This window comes from Chlamydotis macqueenii, chromosome 23, assembly GCF_036417535.1.
Source record: "Chlamydotis macqueenii isolate bChlMac1 chromosome 23, bChlMac1.mat, whole genome shotgun sequence".
NCBI lineage: Eukaryota > Metazoa > Chordata > Aves > Otidiformes > Otididae > Chlamydotis > Chlamydotis macqueenii.
The window spans coordinates 1,416,492-1,441,057 of NC_141578.1; the positions used below are offsets into that span (position 1 = coordinate 1,416,492).

Sequence of the window (24,566 nt, forward strand, 5' to 3'; positions counted from 1 at the left end):
GCCGCGTGCTCGGCTGCCCCCTACCGGCGGGGCGGGGCGGGGCGCCGGCAGCGCCGCCACCTCCGGGAGCCCCGCGATGGCGGCGGGCGGGCGGGGGCAGAGCCGGGGAGTTCCGCCCCCCGCGGCCGTACCGGGGAGGGAGGGCAGAACCCCCACGGGGCGGGTCCGGGCCTGCGCTGCCCTTAGCCCCGCGGTTACCATGGCAGCGCCGCCCCGAGGGGTGCCCAGGCCGGAGGGGCCGCCCCGGCGCCCGTCTGTCCCCGGCCGCCCCGGCGCCGCGCGTCCCCGCCGAAGGCCGCGGAGGGCTTCCCCGGCTGCCCCCGGCCGCGGAGAGCAAGTGTCCGCAGCAATAATTGATGGCCAGGGGCGCCCCCGGCCTGTCCGGGCCGGCTCGCCTTTCCCCGCCGCGGTTTGATTACCTCCGCCAGCGGGGGCCGGCCCGGAGCCCCCTCCGCCGCCCGGCACAATGGCGGATCCTGTTCCCCATCAATCATTCATGGCCCCGCGCTGGAAGGGGTTTCTCGGGGGCTGCTCCGCCGGGAAGCGGGGGGGGGGGGATTTTCCGACCTTCCTGGTGTTAAATAGGCGCTGCCGGTGCCGGGGCGGCTCGGAGGCGCCTGGGACACCCGCTGTCCCCGGGGTGAGTGGCGGCGGGGTTTGGGGGGGACACGGGGTTTGGAGGGGGACACAAGGTTTGGAGGGGACACGGGATTTGGAGGGGACGTGGGGTTGGAGGGGACACAGGGTTTGGAGGGGACACAGGATTTGGAGGGGATACGGGGTTTGGGAGGGGATACGGGGTTTGGAGGGGACACGGGGTTTGGAGGGGACACGGGGTTTGGAGGAAATAGAGGGTTTGGGGCTTTTTAGGGCTGCAGCAGGAGATGGCGGGAGATGGGAGATTCTGGGGATTCTGGGGGGGCTGTGTGCTGCCCCGTGTCCCGCTGGAGCTGGGGGCCCAGGACGAGCCGGGGCTGGCTGTGGCCAGGGCTCTGCTCTCCCCTCTGCAGGGACAAACGCCGCCGTGTCTTCGCCTCGGCGTCCCCATGGGTGTCTTGAGCTGCATGAAGTACCTGATGTTCATCTTCAACGTGCTGGTGTTTGTGAGTCCGCCTGGGCCCCGCGGGGTGGAGGGGACCCGTCCCCGGGGTGCGACTGGGAGGCACCGGTCCAAGGGAGGGGACCCCAGATGATGTCAGGGCATCCCCAGTCCCCCCAGGGTGCCCGGGGCCGATCCCCGCACCCCATAGCCGCTCCGTGTCCCACAGGCCGGGGGGACGTGCCTGGCGGGCGTGGGGGTCTGGGTGGCCGTGGACCCGGCTGGTTTCCAGGACATCGTGGCCGCCAAGCCGGTGCTGAGCGCGGGGGCGTACCTGCTGCTGGCCGTGGGCATCGTCCTCTCGCTGCTGGGCTTCCTGGGGTGCTGCGGGGCCCTGCGCCGGAGCCGGGCGCTGCTGCTGCTGGTGAGCGAGGGGAGATGGGTGCGGAGGGAGCTGGGGTAGCCGGAGCTGGCTGGGCAGAGGGCTGCGGGGGGTGCGGGGGCTTGTGGGGTGTGGGGAGCCAGGGGTGGAGGGTATTGGGGGAAGCGGGGTGTCCCTGGAGGAGCCAGAAGCCCGGTGTACCCCATCCTGGCCCCGTTAGCTCTCAGCTCACCCCCAATCGCGTCCCCACCTTGTGAATCTTTCAGTTTAGAGCCCAGGGGATTTTAGAAAGCCATTGAGCAGGGTCACCTCTCTCTGAAGCTGCTGGCTTGTCCCACGTGGGTTTTTCAAGCTCTCCTCCAAAACGAGGAGGGGTAGAAACCCCTTTCTGCCCCCAACACCCCATTTTCTTTGGCATCCCCAAAGCCTGGAGGCCGGTGCTTGTTTGTAACCCCCTGCCTCGCAGCCACGGTGCTTGGAGACGCGGCGTCTGTCCCCGGGAGCTGCACACGCATCCCCTGCGTCCCCCTGGTCTCAGGATGCAGGGGTGGCTGCAGAGGAGGGGAGGAATAGCTGGGGCAAGCTGCCCGTGGGGTCGGGTTGGTCTCTGACTCCTTCATCCCGCTGCCTTCCAGTTCTTCATCCTCGTGAGCCTCGTCTTCGTCACGCAGCTCGCTGGGGCCGTTCTCTTCCTCGTGCACTGGAAGCAGGTACGGTCCCCGCGCCCTGACGCAGTGGCCGGTGTGGCCAGCGCCTCTCCTTTGTCTGTCATGCCACGGTCACGGCCCTGAGCCCCCCATGGGACTGGGACTGGTGCGGGGACGTCCATCCTCACCCTCACCTTCATCACCAGCACCCTGACGCAAGCCTGAAAGCGGGTGGGTGGGTCCCATGGGTGGGTCCCCTCGAAGAGAGCTGGTGCCCCGGGCTGAGGTGGGTTAGGGTGGGTGCGCAGCCCCCACAGCCTCGTCCCTGGCACCGGTCCCCCCGCCGTGCTCGCAGACAGCACCGATCCCGCAGATCCAGCCGGAGCAATTCCTATCCGAGCTGCGGAGGAGCTACCGTGGGGACGAGGGTGCTGAGGTCTTCTCCACTGCCTGGAACACCTTGATGGTCACGGTGAGCAGCTGGGAGGCTCAGGGTGGGCTGTGGGAGGAGCCACGGGACCTGCTGAGGGTGACCTGAACGTGGGCGAGGGGCTCGTGGACCCCAGCCAGACACTGAGCGCCATGCTGGGCGGTTCCCCCTGCCCCCATCACCTCCCCCGGCAACGTCTCCCCCGTTTTGACAGCGCGTTGATGGCGTTTCCCTTCCGTTTCAGTTCTCGTGTTGTGGCGTTCTAGGACCCGAAGACTTTGGGAACGGCTCCCGCTTCCAGGAGCTGCACCCGGGGACGCCCTGGCCACAGGCGTGCTGCGCCCGGGACGGGCTGCTGCAGGCGGGCGAGCTGCTGGGCTGGGAGCAGTGCCAGGAGAGGAGCCCCGGCTACATCCATGAGCAGGTGGGACGCGGCTCTGCCCTGGCCCTGCCCTGGCCCCAGCCCCCCCAGGCTCGTGGCAGCAGCACCCTCCACCCTGAGCGCCGCGGATAGGAGCCTGGGACTCTGCCCACCCTCGGTTCTGCAGCCCAGCGACTCCCCAAGCCCCCATCTCGTCCTGCCCGCCCCCCCCAACCCCCCGATCTCACCCTCTGAGCTCCCTGCAGCCGCGGGGAACGCGAGGGAGCCCCTCCAGCGCCTCCCTCCCGCGCAGGGCTGCTTCTCCACCTTCGGCAGGACCCTGCAGAAGTACATCTCCCTCCCCGGGACTTGCAGCTTGGCCGTGCTGGGCATCGAGGTACCGAGTGGGGCCGGGGGGGACAGGGCGGATGGGAAGGGACAGGGCAGGCAGCGGGGCACCGTGCGCGCACAGCGGGTCTGTCTCGGGGGTACAGCCGCCCCCCCGCTGCGGATGAGCTGGGTTTAGGGACGGGGGAGGGTCTGTTTTGCTCACACTGGCCCCGCAGGGGAGGGGTCTTGCTCAGCAAGCTCTCTCAGCAGACCCCGGGAAGCTGGCGGGGCCTTCACCGCGGCGCGAGGACGGCCGGTGCGCGGCCCCTCGAGGGGACACGGCCGCCCGCTGCCTGGTTAGGCTGGGAGCAGAGGGCAGTGGCTCCTCAGTCTTGGGGCTCCCAGATTTCAGCGGGGTGCTGACCTGCTCCCCCCTCCTGTCATTTCAGATCTTCGCCATGTTCTTTGCCTTTTGCCTTTATTACAACTTCGACTGAGCAGGACGAAGCGCAGCAGGGACGCCGAGGGCTTTGGGAACAGCAGCAGGCAAGGACGCTCCCTTTCCTCACGCGTCAGAGCGTGGGTCTGTAGTGCAGCGCTCCGATTGCTTCCCTGCGTCCTGCCTCTGCTCCGGTGGGCATGTTAGGATAGGTCTGGCTCCGTGTTAGGACGGGTTTGGCTCGCTTTTCTCAGAGCAGGGACGGCACACAGGTTTAGATTCCTCAGAGACAACGACGCAGAGCAGGAGGCTGAGCATCAGACTCGCTCCCACCGCCATCGGGCTTCACAAACTCAAACGGCTCTGGGGGCAGGGAGTCCCGCCCCCTGCACCTCCAAAAGCTCTCCCCTCCTTCCTCCTCACCCTCTCTGGCCTCTTGCTCTGCACGGGGCCTCCCTGACACCCTGCTCCCAGATCTCCAGCACCCTCGGGGCTTTTCCTCACCCCCCAGCGGGTGCTTTTCACCGGCCACCTCCTGGGGACACCGGGGAAAGAGGCGCAGCCCGGGTCACGTTGAACAGGCCAAGGCGCCACCGGACCGTGACAGACTGCGCTAGAGGGGCAGCGTTAAGTTTTGGGAGTCTTAATGCTGACTTATCCCTCAGCAGCCTTGACGTCACAAGGAAAGCAAAGCTTTGCTAGAGAAGGATTTCACAACCCCGTCCTGCCGTGCCTGCTGCTCAGCTCTTGCTCTCAGGGTGCTCTGAGGCAAGGACAGCGAAACAGACACTGCAGGAGCTGGGGCTGTTCCCCGTGCTCCGAGGGAAAGCTGGAAATCAGAACCTGAACCACTGCTTCCAATTCTTCTCTTCGGAATATTCCAAAAACTCCACTCAACAAAATATAAATATATATTTAAATTACAGCTTTCTATTTTATTTATATAACAGAACTTTTAACAACAACCCCCCCCCCCCACCTTTAGAAAATAGAAAAACGAAGCCTGCTGCAGCGACATATTGCTTAAAATATTTCGGTAAACCTGTGTAAAGAGGAAAGGACAGCGAAAGCCAAGGTGACAGCCACAAGAACAAAGCCCACTCAGGGATCCAGGCGAGATCTCTTCTCCTTCTTGCTCATATTGCTCCCTTTTCTTTTCTGCACGGTGGATTCATTGGTGGCACTGGTTTCGCTTTGGTTTATTTTCTCTTCCAAAGGCTGTGAAAACACAAGGAGTAAAAGTAACAGCTGTGAGTGACGGAGTTGTGGAGCCCTCAGCACCGCTGTGTGCCTAACACCCTGCGTTCCCCCAAGATCAGAACTGGTCGTGCTTCCAGCTTTGCGCAGTGACCCTTCATTATCCTGCTCCCATTGCTGGAAGTTTTAGGAAAGGGGAATGACAGGAGAGAGGACGGGGATCGCGCGTGGAAGCGCCACACGTGTTCGAGCCAGGGCTCTCCAGGGCCAAGCGTGTTGCTGTGAAGATCTCTTTGCTCCGAGCCCTTCTAAAACCTCACACCACAAGCTGGCAAACGTGTCCAGAGCTGGAGCAGCGAGCACCGCTCCTGGGGCTTCCAGGAGGAAGACACCTCTCCCGGAAACCACGTTGTCCAAGTCAGGGAGGGAAAGCACCCAGGTAAGGGGAAACATAACTGATTTTTGGGAACAGGCTTTGATCTGCTTAAACACAGTTTATTGTTATGCAACTCCTCTGTGAGATAAGTCAGGGTGCAGAAGGGAGGCAGGAAAAGAGGAGAGGTGACGGCAGGAAGGGGATTCGGGATCTGGTCAGTGAACGGACGAGCAGATGGAGAACAGGCGTCGCTGAGCACGAGACACAGCCACAGCAGAACACAGGGCCTGGTGGGAACGGAGCTGAGAACGAAGCAGGGCTGCGGGATCCCTGGGGAAGGGTTCTATCAGGCTTCAGCCTCACTCATCCTTCTTGAGAAGCACTGCAATTATTTGTGGGTGAACACACTTATTTGCAAGGAGTGAATCTAATGATCTTAAAGTAAAAAAGGGGGACAGAAGGGGAGGAAAGAAAGCGAGCTGTCGAAGACAGCTGCACAAAGTAAAGGTGAAAGGAAATTGAGACAAGACAGACTGGTCACAAAGACGGAGCTACGCTCGGCTGGGAAAGCAGGGCGTGCTTCTTACCCTCTTCTGCTGGCTTGCGTATTTCTCAGTCCACTCTTTGGCGTTCAGCAAGAACAGCTGCTTGTTGTACTTGTACTCCGAGGACTAAACATAGCGAGCAAGAAAATGACAGAGATTTGCCTTAATACAAACCCCACACCAAGAATCTGGCATGAAGGTCTGGCTTTAGGACTCTCCGAACCAGGCCAAAACCACTACAAGCACGTGGCATGAAGCAGAAAATTCATTTTGCCTGGAGAACGCACACTGCTGTTTGCACTGGCAGAGCTGAGGAGAAGACCTTCGCCACCTCCCACTGCTGGCATAAAGCCTGCACCGCATGCCCCAGCTGCTCCAGGGAAACGCAGCCGCGCCCCTGCGCTTGATCCAGATCGAGTAGCGTGCTAGCGCGTTAATCCCGAGCGAGCGGAGTGGAAGCACAGCCTAAACCTCGCAGACCGCTCCTCTGTGCCCACGGCCCCAGGAGAGGAAGAGGAGCTCACGTACGATGTCTGCCATGAGAGGGTCATCGGGGTTGGGCTCCGCCATCAGCAGTTGTATGGAGGTCAGCAGCGTGGAGATGTTCAAGGAAGGCCTCCACGCACCCTTCAAGGAGACGGGGCGAAAAAAGCCATTAAGCAGAAAGAAGCCTCCCCGCGGGCTGCCTAGAGAAACCTCAGGGCTCACAGCATTTAACCAAGCCTGCCCACAAGCTGCCTCAGGACTTGCAGCACTTAATTCCCCCCCGGAAAACACCAGCCCCGTTCTCAGCACGGAGCTGCGGCCTCTCCGAGGAGGCCTGACCGGCAGCCCCAGGCCGTACCCCGCACGGCCCTCCCGGGTTGGTACTGGGGGGGAGCGTTTTCACAGGGCCACCTCAAGCCTTTCGACTCCAGTCCTTAAAACCTTGGAAACTTATACGGCACAAGGAAGGTCACGTTCTAGTCTCTAAACAAAGGAGATGTCGCTCAAAAACTTTACTCCCATGCTCCTGCGTAAATAAGTCAGTAGCAAACAGACATTCAATAAGGCTTTTACAAGGAAAAGATAAGGAGCTCATTATCCTCTCCAGGCTCGCTTACCCCTGCCCAAGCAGCGCTCTCTTACCTTTGGTGGTAATTTAAGAACATCCAGACAAATCCTTCCCGCAGAGTCAATGTTAGGGTGATAGATAGGGGTCAGAAAGCGGATCTTCGGGGGCTCAAATGGGTACCTGTAAGGGGTAAGCGTTCAGAAACAAAAAATTATTTTTCTGTTTGTGTGCCAGCTGCTTCATCACCCAAGCAACAGCATCATTTCCTTCTCCTAGCCAGTTAGTAAGTGGCAGCCTTCCCCGCAGATTTTTGGAGGAGGCAGTGCTCTGCCTTTGATGCTTTCAGCTGTGTCGGACCAGCGCTTCCCTGGGTAGCTTTCCATGGAGAAGCAAACACAATAGGAAGCTCTCTACTCATGAATGAGCTCCTTTCCAGAAAGCTTTGAGAGAATATGAGAAGGCAAAGGTCTTGTAACACGTTTAGGTTGTTAACCCCACACCTTAGGATGCCCAATGTGAAACATCAGCCAATGGAAATAATTGCGTCCCATAAATGAAGCGTCTCGCCTAATCAGCCGCGTTCTTTGTTGGGAGGCTAAAGGAAAGACCAAACGGTAACGCTTATATCAAATATCTTACAGCGTAACTGCTGTATTTGAAAGCAGCACTACACCAGCTACTTACCTAGATGTCACTGCCCACTCACCTTTCAGGAACAACGATTTCCAGGTTGAATATTCCTTTCTCATACGGTGTGTCTGCACCTCCTAAAATTTCTTTAAAAGCAAGATTAAAACATAAGCATTAGGTTCCAAACCACTGGAATTTGTTCAACGGCCTCCACGTAGCACCCCCAGTTACAGAATGCTAACACTGCTCAGATCCAGGAATAAAAACCTCTGTCGTCTTATCCGAGACCAGTTCCACCCCGTGGCAGTCCAAACCGCTGGCAGACTGACCGAGCCACAGCGCAAGCTACGTTTAAAGAAAAACAAACAAACAAAACCCCAACCATTTTTCTAAAATTCCACATTTCCATGCAACCTATGAAGTTCACGCCACCCAACAAATCCAAACGCAGCAGCAGACTCTAACGCATCCCTTACTTAAAGCAAAGTCCGGCTAGAGGGGTACGTACGCGCTCGTAGGTCATCGAGCTGGTCTTCATTTTGCCAGCAGGTGATGCCTGGAGGCGGCTCTGTGGTCAAGAGGGAGAGCTCCCTCTTCAGTCGCGATGCTCTCTGCATTGTGCTGAAACCAAGAGACTGGATTGTATTGCTGGCAAAACTGGATTTTCAAAAATGGCACTTAATAATACTGAGAATTTTTTTTTTTTGGGCTAAGGAGAATTACCCTGGGTTTCAAGTTGTTATCCTGCTGCGGTAACCAGAGCCTCAGGAGGCTGTTCCTGGAGCTGCTCTCACACCCAGCTGGAGCGGGGAGAACCAAACCCCCACCCGTTATAACCAGTCCTACCCCTCAGCCCCCAGCTGGGTCCAATAAACCCTCCCAGTCCGCCACCGGGCTCCACACCCCTGCATCACCTGCCCCGGGGCAACCCTTGTCCCCTCAGGGTGAAATATGTCCCGTCACGGACTGGGATGCCCACCGGCACCTCCAGCAGACAGGGACCCCCTTCCCACCCCGGAGGCACCCCGCTCTCCGTGCCCACACAGCTGCCCCGGGGCAGGGGGCTCCCGCCCTGACGCCCCCAGGCAGGCCCTCCCTGGCTTGCCCCCCCCCCAAGGCCTTACCCACCCCCCCCACCTGGCTGCACCCCCCCAGCCTGCCCACCTCCGCGGGAGGGGGGCTCTCACCCACTTCCCCAGCCAGGACCCCCCTCCCTCCGCCCGGTTACCCCCTCCCACGGACAGGGACCCCCACCCCGGCCTAACCGCCCCCCCCAGGGGCAGGAATGGCCTAACCCCACCGAGCCCGGCTAAGAGCAACCTCCCCCACACCCTCACTACTTCCCCAGCCTAACTAACTCCCCCAGCCTAATTACCACCCCCACCCCCGCCCCGGACCACCGCACCCCCGGTTCAGCGCCCCCCCCCTCACCCTGAGGCGGCAGCGGCGCGGCCGAGGGGGCGGGGCTTTCCCCGGCGCCTGGCAACGCAGGGGGGACGCCACGCGGCCAGCCCCGCCCCGCAGCCCTCCAGGCCGGCGCTGATTGGGTACCGCCCAGCCCCGCCCTCTCGGCGGCGGCCGTTCGAATTCGAAGTGAGGGGCGCTGCTATTGGAAGAGCTCCGCAAGGCGGGAACACAAGCCCCGCCCCTTCCATAAAAGGGCGCGGTGTGGGCGTGGCCTGGGCAGTGCGGGGCGGGCCGCGGGCGCTGCGGGGAGGGTGGGTGCGGGGCTTAGGCGGGGGGGCGTAAGGAGCCGCCCCGCCACCGCCCCCGGCCCCACACCGCGTTAAACCTCCGCGGGCAGCGGGCAGCGGGCAGGGCCCCCGTTGGGGCGGCCCTTGCGTAACGGCGCGGTGCCCGGTTACACAACCTGGCCCCTCCTCCCCCGGCCGGCGTTGTGTAACCGGGCGCCGCGGGGCCAGCGGCCGGGGCAGCCCCCGCCGCCGGGAGGAGCCGGGTGCCGGGCCCGCTGCGCCCCGCGGGGAAGGAGGTAAAGCCGGAGCGCGGGCGCTGGGAGGCGTGGGGCCGGGCCGCTCGCCCCCCGAGCGCGGCGGGGTTGGGGCCGGGGCCCTCGCCCCCTCCCGCCGTCCGAAGGCCCCGGCCCGTCCCGCCCACGGGCAGAGGCCCCCGGCCGAGCCCCTGCACGGGTGGCTTTGGGGATCTTTTCCTGGTGCGGCTTAAAATGCCATTTTCTTGTATCAAGCGCTATATGGAGCGCTTTATTTATCTCCTGGGCTGCTAGAACAAGAGAAATAACACAGAAGTGTTGGATCGACAGCAGCCTCGGGTGAGGCCTGATGTGGAGACGGGGATTATGTAACCAAATTTATGCAAAAAATGCATTCTTAAGTCCCAATTAAGGAATCGTTCGCAAGCCTGTCTAATCAGCATGCCGTTAAATAACGCAGCGGTGACAATTCTTCCGCTTCAAAAGCCCAAAGCACCCTTCCAGAGGGCAGGGGCCAGGCTGCTTTTCCCGTTGGCCGACACGTGTGCGGAAAGCTTTATATCAGCGTTACTGCCGCTCCTCGGCCAAGGAGAACGTCTGGGGTTTGACATAACTGGGCAATGTTTGCCCGCAGAGCAAATTAAACTGTTAAAAAGTTTTACTTCCCAGCTCCCGGGCCTCAGTCGCAGCGTGCCCCGTCTTGCTCTGCGGTCGGAGGGTGGTGAGCCGGTTGTGAACCTCCTCCTCCTCTCAGGAATTACACAAAAGCTTTGAACTGCTCAAACCATCTGATGCAGAATCCACCTCGATGTGTATTTTTATGGTTTAAACCTGGGCAACTCATTTCCCAGCGCCTGCAGGAACAGGAGCGGCACAGGTGGATTCGGATGGTGAGGCTCTGACGACCGCTGCATCCCTCCGGCAGATCTCCGCCTGCAGACAGAAATGCCTACCGGAGGAAGAGCCGTCATCGGCGACTGTTTGGCGTCCTCTTTCCGGGGCGACGTGTTGTAAAGACCCCGGCGCCTCAGCCAGGTAGCCCTTGAGGTAAGGCCCGGTTGTCTGATTTGGGGTTTTCCCTGGTTTCTGTCATGGCGTACCCCTCCCAAAGCGTGGGGACGCAGCAGGGGCGAGGTGTATTTTCAGCCCGTGCTGGTTGATGTTTTTGATGAACGGCGGTGACGCAGACGTGGCAGGGAGTCTGCCCGGCCTTGCTGGGTGAAAGGCCTCAAGCCACCAGTTCGTGGAGGGTTAGGAGAGCGATGGTGGACGAATCCCAACACAGTGTCGATTGACAGACAGCGCCTGCTCCGCCTTCCCCCCCGCCAGCCCAGAGCATCGTCCCCTTCCTCCTGACAGGGCAGGAGCGTCCCACGGTGCAATCCTTTGGTGCTGAGCCACCAGCTCCTTTCCCACACCACCCAGGCCCACGCCAGCGAGCCCTCCCTCTTCGTTCCCACCCAGAGGTGGGTCTCAGCTCCCCACCCAGCCCTGGCACCCCATCGGCTCTGGGCTCACTCCTTGCCCAGTGTGCTTCTGCCCCCTTTCCCGAAACCCCTGCTCCCCGCCAGCTCTGATTCCCCCAGTCCCCTGCACTGGGATCCCCAGAGCTGCCCCTAACCCAGGCCCCCTTCTAGCCCTGGCCTGGTGCCCCCCTGCCCTGCGCCCAGCCCCTGCCCTGCTGTGGCCCTGTGCCCCACAGCCGTGCCCCACTGGCCTTGCAGGGGATGCCACCGCTGGAAGGGCTGGGATGGGCCCCTTCCCCACCCCCCCAAGACACCCTGGGCTCAGGGCTGTCCCGTGAACTGTGTGGGGCTGGGAGGCCCCAGGTTTGGGGTGGCCCCACGGGCCCTGCAGGGCTACACAGCCCTGGGCTCAGAGCAGCCTTCTAGGCCGTGTGGGGCCCCGGGGCACTGGGCTTGGGGTGACCCTATGGGCTTGGCGGGGCTGTGCAGCCCTGGGCTCGGGGCGGCCCTGCAGCCCGTGTGGGGCCACAGGGCTTGGGATGGCCCCAAAGGCTGTGGGGGGCCAAGCAGCCCCCGACTCGGGGCAGCCCCTCGGTGAGCCCGCTGGTGCAGGCTGGTCCCGTGCTCCTGCCACAGGGTGCAGGGGACTCTTCTAGCGCCCTTTGCGTGGTTTGCTCTCCAAAAATGCCAGCTGGGTGCTCCCCGGAGCGGGGAGAGGCGCCTCGTTTTTCCTGTTCTCCCAGGATGTGCGGGCAGGGCGGTGCCTGCGCCCAAGCGCAAGGCAGAGCACCCCACAAAATCCAACCCCCCGCGCTCGGCCCAGGCGCAAGGCAGAGCACCCCGCAAAATCCAACCCCCCGCGCTCGGCCCAGGCGCAAGGCAGAGCACCCCGCAAAATCCAACCCCCCGCGCTCGGCCCAGGCGCAAGGCAGAGCACCCCACAAAATCCACCCCCCCACGCTCGGCCCAGGCGCAAGGCAGAGCACCCCACAAAATCCAACCCCCCGCGCTCGGCTGCGCGTGCTGCTGCCTGGCTCTCGCCAGCCTGTGAGTTCGCGGGGTTCGCTTGTCGGGGGGTGCTGCGGGCACGCTCGCTCACGGCCTGCGAGCGCAGCTGGGTTCGTCTCAGGGCCCACGAGTGTTTTTGGGAACAGGGCAGGTCGGGTCGTCTCTTAGGAGGCCGGTAATGCCTGGGAGGGTGTGAGTGGAGCGGTTTGGCTGGAAGGGCTGAACTGGATTAGAGATTCTTGTTTGGTTCTTTGCTAATCCCTAATCTCTTAATTCCTCTCTGGGTGGTAACGCTTGAAGCGGGTGTGGGCCCACCTCGAGGTGAGCGTGGGGCTCCCTCCCGTTTCCCCGGGAGGCAGCAAGCTGGGGAGATGCTGCCGGGCTTGGTACAGACGCGAGGTGGCAGCTGGGCTCCTGCTGTCCCGTCGCTGCCAAGTCCAGCACCCCCGAGCAGAGCCGCCGGCGGCTGCGGGGCCGTTTCCTGACCCTGCCCTGAGCCACCCCGGACTGAGAGCGGAGCAGCCCTCCCACTTGAGCTCGGCTGAGGCAGTGCCAAGGGGAGGAACACCTGGGATCCCTATGCCACCCCGTCTTCGAACGGAGTGGTTTTGCATGGTTATCACCACCCGGCTCCGTTGTGGAGAGAGCGGGGCTTTTCTCCTGGCGCTCAGAGGCACCATCAGGTCTCTTGGGGCTGGGAAAGACGGATGAATGGCAAAGCGATGAGTTGAGATGCTACGCTCTTCTGCCGGCATGGGTTGGGCTGTGCTTTGCTTTCCCCCGGTTCGCCTTCAACCCTCAACAGTGGTGTTAGCGAGGAAACACGCCGTGTCTTTCAGCTGTCTCCTGCTGAAGTCCAGACAGGCGTGTTTCGCTCAGAGCAGAGCGGTGTCGGGGCTCTGGTGAGGTGAGGGCTCCTGCAGAGCCGTTCTCCCCGCAGCCCTTTGTGTATGAGCGGAGGCAGAGCTCCTGGAAATCATCTTCTCGCTGCTGACTTACGGAGGGTTTGCTGATGGCCACGTCTCTGGGGTTGGAAGATGTTTCTGCAGTAAACGGAGCCCTGGCAGCTCTGTCTGGTTTGATTCCTCCCTTCTGGTGAGGGCTATAGGGATGTGATTTAATTTAGGGATTTAATTTAAGGACTTGAGTGACTCATCTGGAGAAGAAGCCGTTCTCTGTGGAGCAAGGTGGTGATACAGCTGCCGAGCGGTGGGACCTGACTGAGAAAAGTGCTTTGGTCCTGTTTCTGCTTTTTTTCTCTCATTAAAACTTAGCAAAAACCAGAAATTTGCAGTAAAAAGATCTGAGGGCTGCTTGGAGCTCCATTTCTAGCTGTTAATTGACCCTGTTCTTTAACAGGGCTCGTGTATCCCAAAGCCAACGGTTCTCTTCCTCTTCTAGCAGATCCGAGGGGAACAGCCAGGATGCCGCATCGTACCATTCATCTTTTCCGGAAGGGGCTTCGACTTCACGACAACCCAACGCTGCTGGCTGCGCTGGAGTCCTCGGAGGCCGTCTACCCCGTCTACATCCTGGACAGAGAGTTCATGACGTCGGTGATGCACATAGGCGCCCTGCGGTGGCATTTTCTGCTGCAGTCCCTGGAAGATCTCCAGAAGAATTTGCGTCAGCTGGGCTCTTGCCTGCTGGTTATTCAAGGAGAGTACGAGACCATTCTTAGGGATCACGTCCAGAAGTGGAATATCACGCAAGTGACTCTGGACGCGGAGATGGAACCATTTTACACGGAGATGGAGGCCAACATACGACGTCTGGGAGAAGAGCTGGGGTTTGAGGTGCTTTCTCTGGTGGGCCACAGTCTTTACGATACCAAACGGTAGGTTTGTTTCAGATTTAGCAAGCATCAGGGAGGAAAGGCCAAGTATTTTGGGCTTTCTGGATCCTAACGTGTTCCTTTTGAGAAAATTGGACTGAGATGAATGTGGCGCTGTTTGCTAGAGGCTTTTTGTGTGTTGGTCTGCTGGAAGTGACAGCAGAGATTTCGCAGAGGTGTGAGGTTGTTGGGCTGTGGCTTGAGCCTAAAGAGTTTGTGTTTTTTTCCTTTTGGGCGGTTTAATTCACTTCAAAACTGATGTTAGCTACTCTTAAACGGAGTGGAGGAAATTCCTTAACACATTTAATAGGACTTTTATATAATTTATTGTGTCAGATTTGTTGTTAATCTTTCTCATCACCCTTCACTGGTGTCTGGATGCACTCAGACCCAAGCAGAGCTGAATCAGTGAAGATGTTGAAATGAATAACAACCGGGAGGTGATCAGTAGCAGCTAAACCAGCCTCAGCCTCCAGCTTCCTTGGTTTATATTATGGTGAAAAGTGATCCTTTTTTTAAAAATTATTATTATTATTTTTTTTTATTTAGGATTTTGGACCTGAATGGTGGGACTCCCCCGTTGACGTACAAGAGGTTCCTCCACATTCTCTCTCTGCTGGGTGACCCTGCAGCGCCTGTCCGAAACCTTACAGCAGAAGACTTCCAGTAAGTAACCGGTGGGCAGCAGGAAATGGCAGCTGCTTTTTCTCTGCCCAGGAGAGCCAGGGCCGGATGGTAACAGGCGGTTTCAGACGTTACGTTGCATTACTTACAGGCATGGAGAGTTATCGATTGCATGCAGAGAGGGGATGCGATTCTGCTGTCGGGGCGGGGGCACAGTCCAAAGGCCTAGGCCTTTGCAAGGCACGCTGGGACAGACTGTTACGGAATGTAGGGGTTTAACAGAGGAAGGACTAAGGAATTACAGTCCTTTTCTCAAAGGCGTGCTCTGGCTTCCTCACACATCAGGATTGAATGCAGGCTGATTTCATCCTGGGCTGCACCCCCAGCAGCGTGGGCAGCAGGGCAAGGGAGGGGATTCTGCCCCTCTGCTCCGCTCTGGTGAGACCCCCCTGCGGCGCTGCGTCCAGCTCTGGAGCCCCCAGCATCAGAAGGACGTGGAGCTGTTGGAGAGGGTCCAGAGGAGGCCACGCAGATGCTGAGAGGGCTGGAGCAGCTCTGCTGTGAGGCCAGGCTGAGAGAGCTGGGGCTGTTCAGCCTGGAGAAGAGGAGGCTCCGGGGAGACCTGAGAGCGGCTCCCAGTGCCCAAAGGGGGCTGCAGGAAAGGTGGGGAGAGACTCTTCAGCAGGGCCTGCTGTGACAGGACAAGGGGTGATGGTTTTAAAATACAGGGAGGTAGATTCAGACTGGATAAAAGGAAAAAAATTTTTACGCTGAGGGTGATGGAGCACTGGCCCAGGTTGCCCAGAGAGGCGGTGGATGCCCCATCCCTGGAAACATTCCAGGCCAGGTTGGCCGGGGCTCTGAGCAACCTGATGTGGTTGGAGATGCCCCTGCTCCTGGCAGGGGGGTTGGACTGGGTGGGCTTTAACGCTCCCTTCCCACCCAAACCACTCTGTGATGCTGTGATAGGCGTTGGACGAACCCCTGTAGTTTGGTTTACGCAGGCAGTTTGGTGGCATTATCATGCTGTTCCCTTTGGTTTTAAACCTTTTCTCCTCTCCCCTCTGTTGGATGGGAAGGAGGGACCGAGCTCCTGTCTCCCAGCACTTGGGAAGCAGCTCAGAGTCAAGGATGTCTTATGTTTGAGGAGAGGTCCGCGATCCAAAGGGAGGTGAGACTGCGGTAGGAGAGAGCTGGGGGTGGGACTGCGGACACCTGGTACTTCTGCGTCAGGCGCCGCTTGCGCCACAGCTCTGTGTCGGTAACTTAGGCTTCGATCTTCCCAGCTTGGGAGAATCCTGTTAATTCCTGACTGTTGTCTTCAGATAGTGCCATGGTAAGACCCTTGTAAGTGTTGGGATATATCAGTTCCTGTATTTTTTTATTTTTTTAATTTCATTTTTTGGTTTTTTTTTCCCCTTTTCCCCCTCATTTGTTTATTTGCACTTTTCAAATTAACGATGCTGAGAGCTAAGTGGTTCACATGCTTCCCAGCAGGCCTCTTATGCCAGTGCTCTGAGAGCTGCACTGGCCCCTTCTTGTGTAGGTGTCTGCAACAGAGCTGAGCTCAGTTTTCCCAGGTAAGCAGAAAGATCTCTATTGATCTCTGAGTTAACTCGTGGTTTTCTGGAGCCTGCGTACCACTGACACTTCCCTCAGCCTCCTCTTCTTTTTACAGGGGGGAGAAGCCCATACCCTGGTGCTCTCCCAGCCGCGCAGGGGCAGAGGCCCTGGGGAAGCCTCAGCGGCTGTGGCTGCAGGAGAGATGTGGGGGGACTGCGCGGAGGTGTGGGCTTGGGGAGCCCCCGCCTTGGTTAGCAAGGAGCAGCTGGGGAGGCGGCGCAGGGAGCCGATCTGCCTGCTTCCCTACAAAACCTCCCAGAGCAGCCTCTCCTCAGAGGCAGGGGAGCTGAGCGCCCTTTGGAGGCAGCACCAGGGCCCCGTAATTTTGTTTAGGGTTTGGTGGGGCTCTTGCTGCCTCCCAGGGGTGGGTGAGACAGCTGGGGAAGCTGGAGAGGAGATGTCCCCAAGCCTTACGGAGCGGATGGGAAGCGAGAGGGGTGTCGGAGCTGTGAGGGCTGCAGTGCTGAGCTCTGAGCGCTGTAATTTGGTGGGTCTGTTCCTTTCCCCCATTCAGGCTAGCGTTACCGGGAGCGGTTGCAGGACGAGCTGTGTTTTTCCTCAAGGAGAGTGCGGCCCAGGGTTTCTGGCTGTGCCACGACAGAGGAGATCTTGGCGTGTGCAATGGGCAGGGGTCTTCCTCCCTCCCTCTTCCAGCCCTGGTTCCCCCTTTGAGCGAGGCCTCTCTCCCGCATTAGGAGATGCAGGGCCTCTGACCCGGGCCTGGCGGAGCGTTACAGGGTGCCTCTCCCCGTGGATTTGAAGATACCAGCCGAGAGCCTTTCCCCCTGGAGAGGAGGGGAGACCGAAGGGCTGCAACGCCTGGAGCGACACTTGACTGACCAGGTCAGCCTTGGTTTTACGTGGGTGATGGTGTCCACCTCGCTCCTTTTATGTGTGGTTGTGTCTGGACCTCAAGAAACTGCTCAGCTCCAGCTCTAGCTGAGGTTTTCCTCACCAGGGCTCAGCTCTTGGCAGCCTCGGTGCTGGCTGCTTTTAAGCAGGTGCTTTACCCACTCCCAGTTTCATAAAGTGGAAAAGTGCGGGGCTGTTGGACCGAGAGAGCTGTTCCCTGTGTTACAAAATCTCCTGGGGAGAGCAGAGCTTCACAGCACCCATGGGTGGGACGTGGCCTTGATGTTGGGCTTGGAGGAGGTCTGTGGATTCGGAGATCTTGGAGGAGGACGGCAGCCTGGTCTCAAGATTTTGTTGTCCTTGATGGTGGCATTTGTGGGAGAAAGGGTGAGGGGAGCATTTTCCAGGCGTGACATTGAGCAGAAGCCAATTCCCAAGGGGTTGTTTGGTTTTTTTTCCCTGTTTCGTTAGCTGGATGTGTGTCACCTTGTACTGCCTGAGCCTGGATTTCTATTTTTGTTCTAGGGCTGGGTGGCAAGTTTTACTAAACCGAGAACAATCCCAAATTCGCTCCTTCCAAGCACCACCGGCCTGAGCCCCTATTTCAGCATGGGCTGTCTGTCGGTTCGCACCTTTTTTTACAGGCTGTCAAACATCTACGCTCAGGTAAGAGAATAACCGGTCACAGTTAACGGCCAGCGTGCCTGGCATGCGAGGCTGGGATTTAACGCTCAGATCCTCTTGGGAGAGACCTGCTGCAGCAGAAAATGCTGCTTTGCTGATGTCTTCTCACAGCGTCCTGTGAAATATGTGAGCGGCTTTCTGTGTTGTGTGACACACCTGTGAACGTGTACAGCTTTTCCCAATCTGGTTTGAGAAATGTGAGAAATAGGGAACAAGGAGACCTGCAAGCATCAGGAAAGCTCAGGAAAACCCTCCTGAAATTCAAGGAGTTAAACATTGGGCAGATGTCTTGAAGTGAAGCTTTTGGTCAGTTTGGCCTGTTCAGGCAGTTCTGGGTTTAGAAATGACCTCTTTTCCTCTCAGACAAGTTTTAATTAGAGCAGAAGCCAAAACCAACTTCTTGAAAACGTGTTTGATTCTTAAGAATCAGTACGGTTGAAACCAACCCAAGAAAACCAAGGTCTCCCTGAGCCCCCTCCTTAAGGGTATCTCTTGATACCCCGAGCCACCTGCGTTCAGCTAGCCGAACAGTTTATACGTTAACAGACACGTTTGGTTTAAGAAATCTGTGTGGCACCATTTTGGAAAGCAGATGGAGAATATTTGAGGTAACGCTGAGGTCTATCAGAGTTCAGCTTTTCTTTTGGGCGTATTTGCTTCAGATCTTTGATTTCTTTGGCTTTCATGGTAAAGTGCCATGAGGCCAGCAGTGCAGTTAGGCTAAGCTTTGTTTTCTGGGCCTGACAATCACAAAATGTGTGAGACTGCAGTGGTGTGTATGAACAGAAGCTTTCACTCTGTGTCTTGCAGGCCAAGCATCACTCTCTGCCCCCGGTGTCGCTCCAGGGGCAGCTCCTGTGGAGGGAATTCTTCTATACGGTGGCCTCGGCAACACCAAACTTCACCAGAATGGCTGGGAACCCCATCTGCCTTCAGATCAGCTGGTACCAGGATGCAGAGAGGCTCCACAAATGGAAAACGGTAACAGGCTGCGTCTCCACAAGCGCTGTGGAGCAGTTCAGAGTTTTTCCTCTCGCCCTGCGGGCTCTGTGAGGTGGGGCATAGAGCAGCGTGTAGGCAAGCGGTGTAACAAAGTGCGGATGTTTCTTTCCTGCTGCAGGCGCAGACCGGGTTCCCGTGGATCGACGCGATTATGACCCAGCTGCGCCAGGAAGGCTGGATCCATCACCTCGCTCGGCACGCTGTCGCCTGCTTCCTGACGCGGGGGGACCTTTGGATCAGCTGGGAAGAGGGCATGAAGGTTCACTTCTGGTTTTTTTTTTTGGTTTTCTCTGTTCTGGCTGGCCTTGAGAGACGCCTGCAAAGCATGAGCCTGGCAGTGGGGGAGGTGGTACTGCAGAGCGGCGCTTCGTTACCGGGCCTCGCTAGAAATCTCAAGGTTTATGAAATCTCATGGTCTCTTGCCCCAGTCTGAGCCTTGCTCCGCTGGGTGCAGCGGTGAGCGGTCGTTCCCGACCCCAAGGCCTGATGATTTTTGGGTGATGAGGATGCTGGAGACCTGCTCAGCCTGCAGCAGGCTTTGGGCTGCTCTGTTGCTGGGCTCTCCTCTAGCTTCCTCCTGGAGAACCTTCCCTGTGTGCCCTGTGAGAAGGTTAGCCTGCGCCAGCACAGAGCCAAGCTTAACCCTTCATCTCCCAGCCTGTTTGGGTTTTTTTTAATGCCACAAATGCAGCCATTTCAGGGGTGTTTCTCTCTTTCTCTCCCCGTCCCTGAAGCGCAGGTGTTTGAAGAGCTGCTTTTAGATGCTGACTACAGCATCAACGCAGGGAACTGGATGTGGCTGTCGGCCAGCGCCTTCTTCCACCAGTACACGCGGATCTTCTGCCCTGTCCGCTTTGGGAAGCGCACGGACCCCGAGGGGCAGTACATTCGGTAGGGCGATGCGCACTCCGTCGGTGCTTCCCTGGCTCCTCCTACAGCAGGAGCTGAGGAACTCTGTCCGTTTGAAACCCCGCGAAACAGGGGTCCTAGCAGTGATTTTATCTGACACGTGAGGAAATGGAGGCACAGAGAAGCAGGGGCGTACCCGCGGTAGCTGGGTGATGGCTGAGCAGCGCGCTGTATTGATCGGTGGGCATTTCTCAGCCCCAGCACTGGGTTTGGTCACCAGGCTGACTGCTCTTTCTGAAGGACTTGAGTAAAACTGCACAGCTGCCCCGCTCCAGTCTGTGCTGTGTTTCTCGGGTTTCTGGGTGGTCTGATTCATTTCAGACACTTCAGTTTTATTTCTCTGAGTGAGTCCTCTTTGCTTTCAAGTCTCAGTTTTGTCTCTAGATAAGGTACTGATGGGCTTTCTGCTAAGCAGTGGGTGAGTTTACAGCTGACTGCGACAGGAGCAGGCTGTGTTGGTATCTGAGCAAACAAATCAGTTTCCCTACCTTTGCTCTTCCCCACACCCTGTCCAGCTCCATGCCTTGTCCAGGAGAAGCCTGGCTGACACACCTGACAGAGTGGGGCAGAAAATGACTTTTCTGTTCTGTAAGATTTTTTTTTTTTGTTAGATTTAAAAAAAATCTGTTTGGTTTTCAAATTTATTAAGGTGTGGGATGAAATGTCAGTGAAAATGTAAAAAACCAAAATATTTTGGCTGGAGAAAAACAGAAGTAATGTTTAAATCAACCCATGAATTCTTTGCTGTGAAGTTAACTTTTGGAAGATACCACCCTACGGAGGGTTTCAGAACATAAACCCAGTTCTTTTGTGTAGAATGAATCAGATCTGTCCCAGGGATTGCGCTATCAATGCGATCACCAAGAATTAATGTGGCACAGGTATTTATCTGCAGGATTATAAAAACCTGTATTATTCCTGGTTTGCAGGAAATACTTGCCTGTACTAAAGAACTTTCCATCCAAGTACATCTACGAGCCCTGGACAGCATCTGAGGAGGAGCAGAAGCAAGCAGGGTGTATCATAGGTAATTCAGACACCTTGCTAACGATTCTGCTGCACGCTGTCCAGAATAATTCCATGCGTGAGACGTAGGTGTCGCACTTCCAACACGAGTCATGCATTTATCTCCTGAAAATGGGTGACTCCAGCAGCCCACCTTCTGTTGATTCTCCTTTAAAGTTTTTTACCCAAGTCTAATCTCAGAGTACAGATTTTTGCCTCCACTTCATTTCCTAAAACTATTGGATCGCTCTAAGTTATTGCCTTTGCGTTTGTCTGCCTGGGGTGCTTGGCTGCCTTTAAATAGATCTGAACAGCCTGCGCTTTTACGCTGGCTCTGCGGCATCTCTGCAGTCTCTGACAAGCTCACGCCTAAACGGCAGCGCTCAGTCTGATGGGGAGAAACAGGCACTGCTGAAGCGTGGGTCAAGCGGTCGATCTTAGATGCCAGTTATTTTAGGGAACACTGCAAGGGTTTGCTTGGTGCAGATGGGGTGAAACGTCCTCGATGGGTTCCGTAACGGCTGCTGTCTCCGCGTTGCACCAGGACAGGATTACCCCTTCCCCATGGTGAACCACAAGGAGGCCAGCGATCGCAACCTGCGGCTGATGGAACAGGTCCGACAGGAGCAGCACCGAACGGCCCAGCTGACCAGAGGTGGGAGCTGCGGCGCCGGGGTTCGGTGTCCCGCGCCGCGGAGGCTGTCACAGCTCTGGGGGCTGGCTCTGCGTTCGTGTCCAGGACTCCTTTCCTGGTTATGAACGTCATGCACCGCTCTTCCACTTACTGTTAAACTGGCATCGCAAGAGGGAGAACCAGCGGTTGCAGGATGGGAGCTTGCACGTGCCTGCCAGAGGAACGCCTTCCCAAAAGCAGACCTCCTCCGCCTCCTGAAGGCCTGTGCAGGCAGCCTCCTCAGCCCCCAGGCCTGCCAGGTGCAGAAATCCAAGGTGCAGAAATCCCTGCAGCCCTGCCCACGCCTCTTGCGAGCCAGAGCATTCCTGTTTCTCCTTCTTGCCATGGCTGCCCTGCCCCGCAGCAGGAGTTAGCCAGGATTCCCGCTGACCGCTAAGGACCAAAAAGCCCCTGAGAGCCGAGCTGCTCTAAGAAGTTTACCTTTTCACCTCGTTTCCTAAATAGGTTATGCACACGCACAGCAAACTGGCAGTTATCAGGTAAGGCTCAAACTTTGCCTAGCCTGAACTAACTAGGCATTTTCCTTCACACGGATGTCTCGCTTACATGGCACCAGTGCTCTTAAAACTGAAATCCTAGGGCCTGTGCTGAGCTCTTCGCCTCAGAGGAATCCTCTGCAGGAAAAAAAGTGGAGCAACGCTTCCGTATTTAAGGATATGCCATAGCAGCCTCCATAGAAATTGCAGAAACACAACGTGCAGCACCTGAGGGGACTCTGAGTAGCCCTGCCTCAGCTGCTACGGCCAGCTGGAGTGAATTGTTCCCACCCTGTGCGTCCTCTGTACCCAGGGGGCTGTGCAGGCACAACCCACGCGTCCTGACAGTTCTGCCACAAACCCCATGGCACTGGGGAGTAAATCACGGAATTATAGAGTAGTTTGGGCTGGAAGGGAACTTGAATTAATCAAATGCTGCGATTGCTGTTGGAGAAAAGGAAAGGCAAAGTCTGAGAACCAGAGTCCCCTACTCCCAGCATTGCTCTCGTTGCCCAGAGGCATTTTCTGGCACGCTCTGTAACTTCTCTGGCCACTGTCACCGCGGGCTGTTACACTGAAGTCAGAGACAGGCTGCAAACTGTAATTCTTCCTTCTTTATTGCCACAGATGAAACAGATGACCCAATGGACGTGAAGGTGAAGCGTGACCACTCTGAAGAAAACGTATCAAAAGGAAAAGTGGCCAGGGTGGCAGAACAAACCGAGATCCCCTCAGGGGTTACCCCTCAGGAACCAAAAAATGGCAAAAGCCGGGGAGAGCCAGAGGCCAGCTGAGCTGGACAGGCTGCACTCACGCTCCGCCCTGCAGATGGTGCCTCCTGCTCGTGAACTGGCCTCCAGGAGATGTTCTGTATCTCGTACGTGTGTGTCAGCACGGTGATTTGGAATGAATTTTTCTGTCTGTGAGTGCTGTTCCGTAAATTGAAGTGGTGACTGTTTTGCTAGGCCGTGGTGCTACGGCATTGTTCAAACCCACTTGACGTTTGTGCATAAACGCTCTAAGGAGAACTGCTAGCCCTTCCAACAGGCCAGGTAGACGTCAGCTGAAGAACACAGGCACATTAGTGTGTTTGCACGTGAGTGTTAAAAGCACGACGTACCCGTCTTGTAGAGGTTCAGGGATTTCGCGATGCGGCTTTTAGGTTCCCAGTTCCTGCTTGCAGCCCCCAGTTTGGGGAGATGCGGCAAAGCGCAGCCCGTGTGAGGCTGTGTATAGTTCTTTGGTGGGACTCCTTACGCATTTCAAGGGGAGCATTGCAGAATGCCTCACCGAATTCGGGTGGACTGGGTTTTTAATTGTTGTAGGTACTATTTTTGGTTTTAAAAGAAATAACTATTTCTAACATTAAAGATGTAAGATCTCTAGAGCAATCTGTTATCACAATTGGCATCGATCTGTCCTTTTTGGAACCAGGCTGAACAGCCCCAGCTCTCTCAGCCTGGCCTCACAGCAGAGCTGCTCCAGCCCTCTCATCATCTGCGTGGCCTCCTCTGGACCCTCTCCAGCAGCTCCACGTCATTCTGATGTTGGGGGCTCCAGAGCTGGACACAGTACTCCAGGTGGGGTCTCACCAGAGCGGAGCAGAGGGGCAGAATCCCCTCCCTTGACCTGCTGCCCACGCTGCTGGGGGTGCAGCCCAGGATGTGGCTGGCTTTTGGGGCTGCCAGCGCACATTGCTGGCTCATGTTGAGCATCTCGTCCACCAGCACTCCCAGGTCCTTCTCCTCAGGGCTGCTCTCAATCCATTCTCCGCCCAGCCTGGATTTGTGCCTGGGATTGCCATGACCCGGGTGCAGGACCTTGCACTTGGCCTGGTTGAACTTCATGAGGTTCTCATGGCCCCAGCTCTCCAGCCTGTCAAGGTCCCTCTGGATGGCATCCCTCCCTTCCAGCGTGTTGACGGCACCACACAGCTTGGTGTCATCGGCGAACTTGCTGAGGGTGCACTCTACCCCACTGTCCATGTCGCCAACAAAGATGTTGAACAGGGCCGGGCCCAGCACGGACCCCTGAGGGACGCCACTCGTGACCGGTCTCCACATGGACATTGAGCTGTTGACCACCACTCTCTGAGTGCGGCCATCCAGCCAACTCCTTACCCACCGAGTGGTCCGTCCATCAAACCCATGCCTCTCCAGTTTAGAGAGAAGGATGTCGTGCGGGACAGTGTCAAAAGCTTTGCACAAGTCCATCCGTCCCTTGTCCACCGATGCCATCACCCCATCATAGAAGACCACCAAATTGGTCAGGCACAAACTGCCCTTCATGAAGCCATGTTGGCTGTCACCAACCACCTCCTTGCTCTCCATGTACCTTAGCATGGTTTCCAGGAGAATCTGCTCCATGACTGTGCCCTGGGTCTTCCTTGTTCCCCTTTTTAAAAATGGGCGTTATGTTTCCCCTTTCCCAGTGAGTGAGAACTTCACCAGACCGCCACGACTTCTCAAATATGACGGACAGTGGCTTACTGACTTCCTCTGCCATCCCTCAGGACCTGTGGATGCATGTCATCGGGTCCCATGGACTTGTGCACCATCAAGTTCCTCAGATGTTCCCCAACCTGCTTTTCTGCTACAGTGGGCAGTTCCTCATTCTCCCTGTTTTTGCCTTCTGCAACTCGTGTGACGCAGCGTGGCCAGAGCCCTTATTGGTCAAGACTGTGGCAAAAAAAGTAATTAAGGAGCTCAGCCTTCTCTCCATGTCTGTTTCCTTCTGGAGGCGATCTACATTCTCCCTGGACTTCGTTTTGTCCCCAGAGTACCTGTAGAAGCTTTTCTTGTTGTCCTTGATGTCCCTGGCCAGATTCAATTCTGTCAGGGCTTTAGCTTTCCTCACCTGATCCCTGGCTGCTCAGACTATCTCTCCATATTCCTCCCAGGCTGCCTGTCCTTGCTTCCACCCTCTGAAGGCTTCCTTCTTCACTTTCAGTTGGTCCAGGAGCTCCTTGCTCATCCACACAGGATTCCTGGCGTTTGTGCCCAACTTGCTCT

At 57.5% G+C, this 24,566-nt stretch overlaps 3 protein-coding genes across 7 annotated transcripts; 2 read left to right on the plus strand and 1 right to left on the minus strand.

Annotated features, from left to right (window-relative positions):
- The first annotated feature begins 169 nt into the window (after nucleotides 1-169).
- On the plus strand, nucleotides 170-4,916 carry LOC147597961 (tetraspanin-18-like). Of its 2 annotated transcripts, XM_086765514.1 has the most exons (9): nucleotides 170-638; nucleotides 1,036-1,103; nucleotides 1,269-1,463; nucleotides 2,057-2,131; nucleotides 2,442-2,540; nucleotides 2,743-2,922; nucleotides 3,173-3,256; nucleotides 3,639-3,772; nucleotides 4,846-4,916. In XM_086765514.1, the coding sequence occupies exons 1-8, from the start codon at nucleotides 467-469 to the stop codon at nucleotides 3,684-3,686; spliced, it is 921 nt and encodes a 306-aa protein (XP_086621640.1). In that variant the 5' UTR covers nucleotides 170-466; the 3' UTR covers nucleotides 3,687-3,772; nucleotides 4,846-4,916. The 2 variants fall into 2 exon arrangements, with proteins under 2 accessions (XP_086621640.1, XP_086621639.1); XM_086765513.1 differs by lacking the exon at nucleotides 170-638 and having other exon boundaries at nucleotides 956-1,103.
- UBE2T (ubiquitin conjugating enzyme E2 T) lies at nucleotides 3,637-8,956 on the minus strand. 2 transcript variants are annotated; one of them, XM_086765515.1, is made up of 8 exons: nucleotides 8,862-8,956; nucleotides 7,939-8,051; nucleotides 7,507-7,576; nucleotides 6,875-6,980; nucleotides 6,275-6,373; nucleotides 5,789-5,872; nucleotides 4,309-4,846; nucleotides 3,637-3,748 (listed from the first exon to the last, which is right to left on the minus strand). In XM_086765515.1, the coding sequence occupies exons 2-7, from the start codon at nucleotides 8,045-8,047 to the stop codon at nucleotides 4,730-4,732; spliced, it is 585 nt and encodes a 194-aa protein (XP_086621641.1). In that variant the 5' UTR covers nucleotides 8,048-8,051; nucleotides 8,862-8,956; the 3' UTR covers nucleotides 3,637-3,748; nucleotides 4,309-4,729. The 2 variants fall into 2 exon arrangements, with proteins under 2 accessions (XP_086621641.1, XP_010122609.1); XM_010124307.2 differs by lacking the exons at nucleotides 3,637-3,748; nucleotides 8,862-8,956 and having other exon boundaries at nucleotides 4,297-4,846; nucleotides 7,939-8,150.
- LOC104477782 (cryptochrome-2-like) lies at nucleotides 5,162-22,849 on the plus strand. Of its 3 annotated transcripts, none has more exons than XM_086765511.1 (12): nucleotides 5,162-5,264; nucleotides 10,230-10,425; nucleotides 13,254-13,689; nucleotides 14,236-14,352; nucleotides 16,629-16,776; nucleotides 17,311-17,451; nucleotides 18,280-18,450; nucleotides 18,590-18,730; nucleotides 19,211-19,362; nucleotides 20,310-20,407; nucleotides 20,930-21,040; nucleotides 22,183-22,849. In XM_086765511.1, exons 3-12 carry the CDS (start codon nucleotides 13,277-13,279, stop codon nucleotides 22,347-22,349), a joined length of 1,659 nt encoding a protein of 552 aa, XP_086621637.1. In that variant the 5' UTR covers nucleotides 5,162-5,264; nucleotides 10,230-10,425; nucleotides 13,254-13,276; the 3' UTR covers nucleotides 22,350-22,849. The 3 variants fall into 3 exon arrangements, with proteins under 3 accessions (XP_086621637.1, XP_086621638.1, XP_086621636.1); XM_086765512.1 differs by lacking the exon at nucleotides 5,162-5,264 and adding an exon at nucleotides 9,302-9,420 and having other exon boundaries at nucleotides 13,212-13,689; XM_086765510.1 differs by lacking the exon at nucleotides 5,162-5,264 and adding an exon at nucleotides 9,302-9,420.
- The last annotated feature ends 1,717 nt before the right edge of the window (nucleotides 22,850-24,566 follow it).

Bases quoted from the DNA above. Each gene is read 5' to 3' on its own strand.
- LOC147597961 (XM_086765514.1), top strand. From the start codon at position 467: ATGGCGGATCCTGTTCCCCATCAATCATTCATGGCCCCGCGCTGGAAG. The intron at 2,132-2,441 runs GTACGGTCCCCG...CCGATCCCGCAG, and splicing joins TCCTCGTGCACTGGAAGCAG to ATCCAGCCGGAGCAATTCCT. The intron at 3,257-3,638 runs GTACCGAGTGGG...CTGTCATTTCAG, and splicing joins TGGCCGTGCTGGGCATCGAG to ATCTTCGCCATGTTCTTTGC.
- UBE2T (XM_086765515.1), bottom strand. From the start codon at position 8,047: ATGCAGAGAGCATCGCGACTGAAGAGGGAGCTCTCCCTCTTGACCACA. The intron at 6,981-7,506 runs GTGAGTGGGCAG...TACCCCTTACAG, and splicing joins GAAATCGTTGTTCCTGAAAG to GTACCCATTTGAGCCCCCGA. The intron at 4,847-5,788 runs GTAAGAAGCACG...GTGTTTTCACAG, and splicing joins ACGCAAGCCAGCAGAAGAGG to CCTTTGGAAGAGAAAATAAA.
- LOC104477782 (XM_086765511.1), top strand. From the start codon at position 13,277: ATGCCGCATCGTACCATTCATCTTTTCCGGAAGGGGCTTCGACTTCAC. The intron at 13,690-14,235 runs GTAGGTTTGTTT...TTTTTTATTTAG, and splicing joins AGTCTTTACGATACCAAACG to GATTTTGGACCTGAATGGTG. The intron at 14,353-16,628 runs GTAAGTAACCGG...CTCCCGCATTAG, and splicing joins CTTACAGCAGAAGACTTCCA to GAGATGCAGGGCCTCTGACC.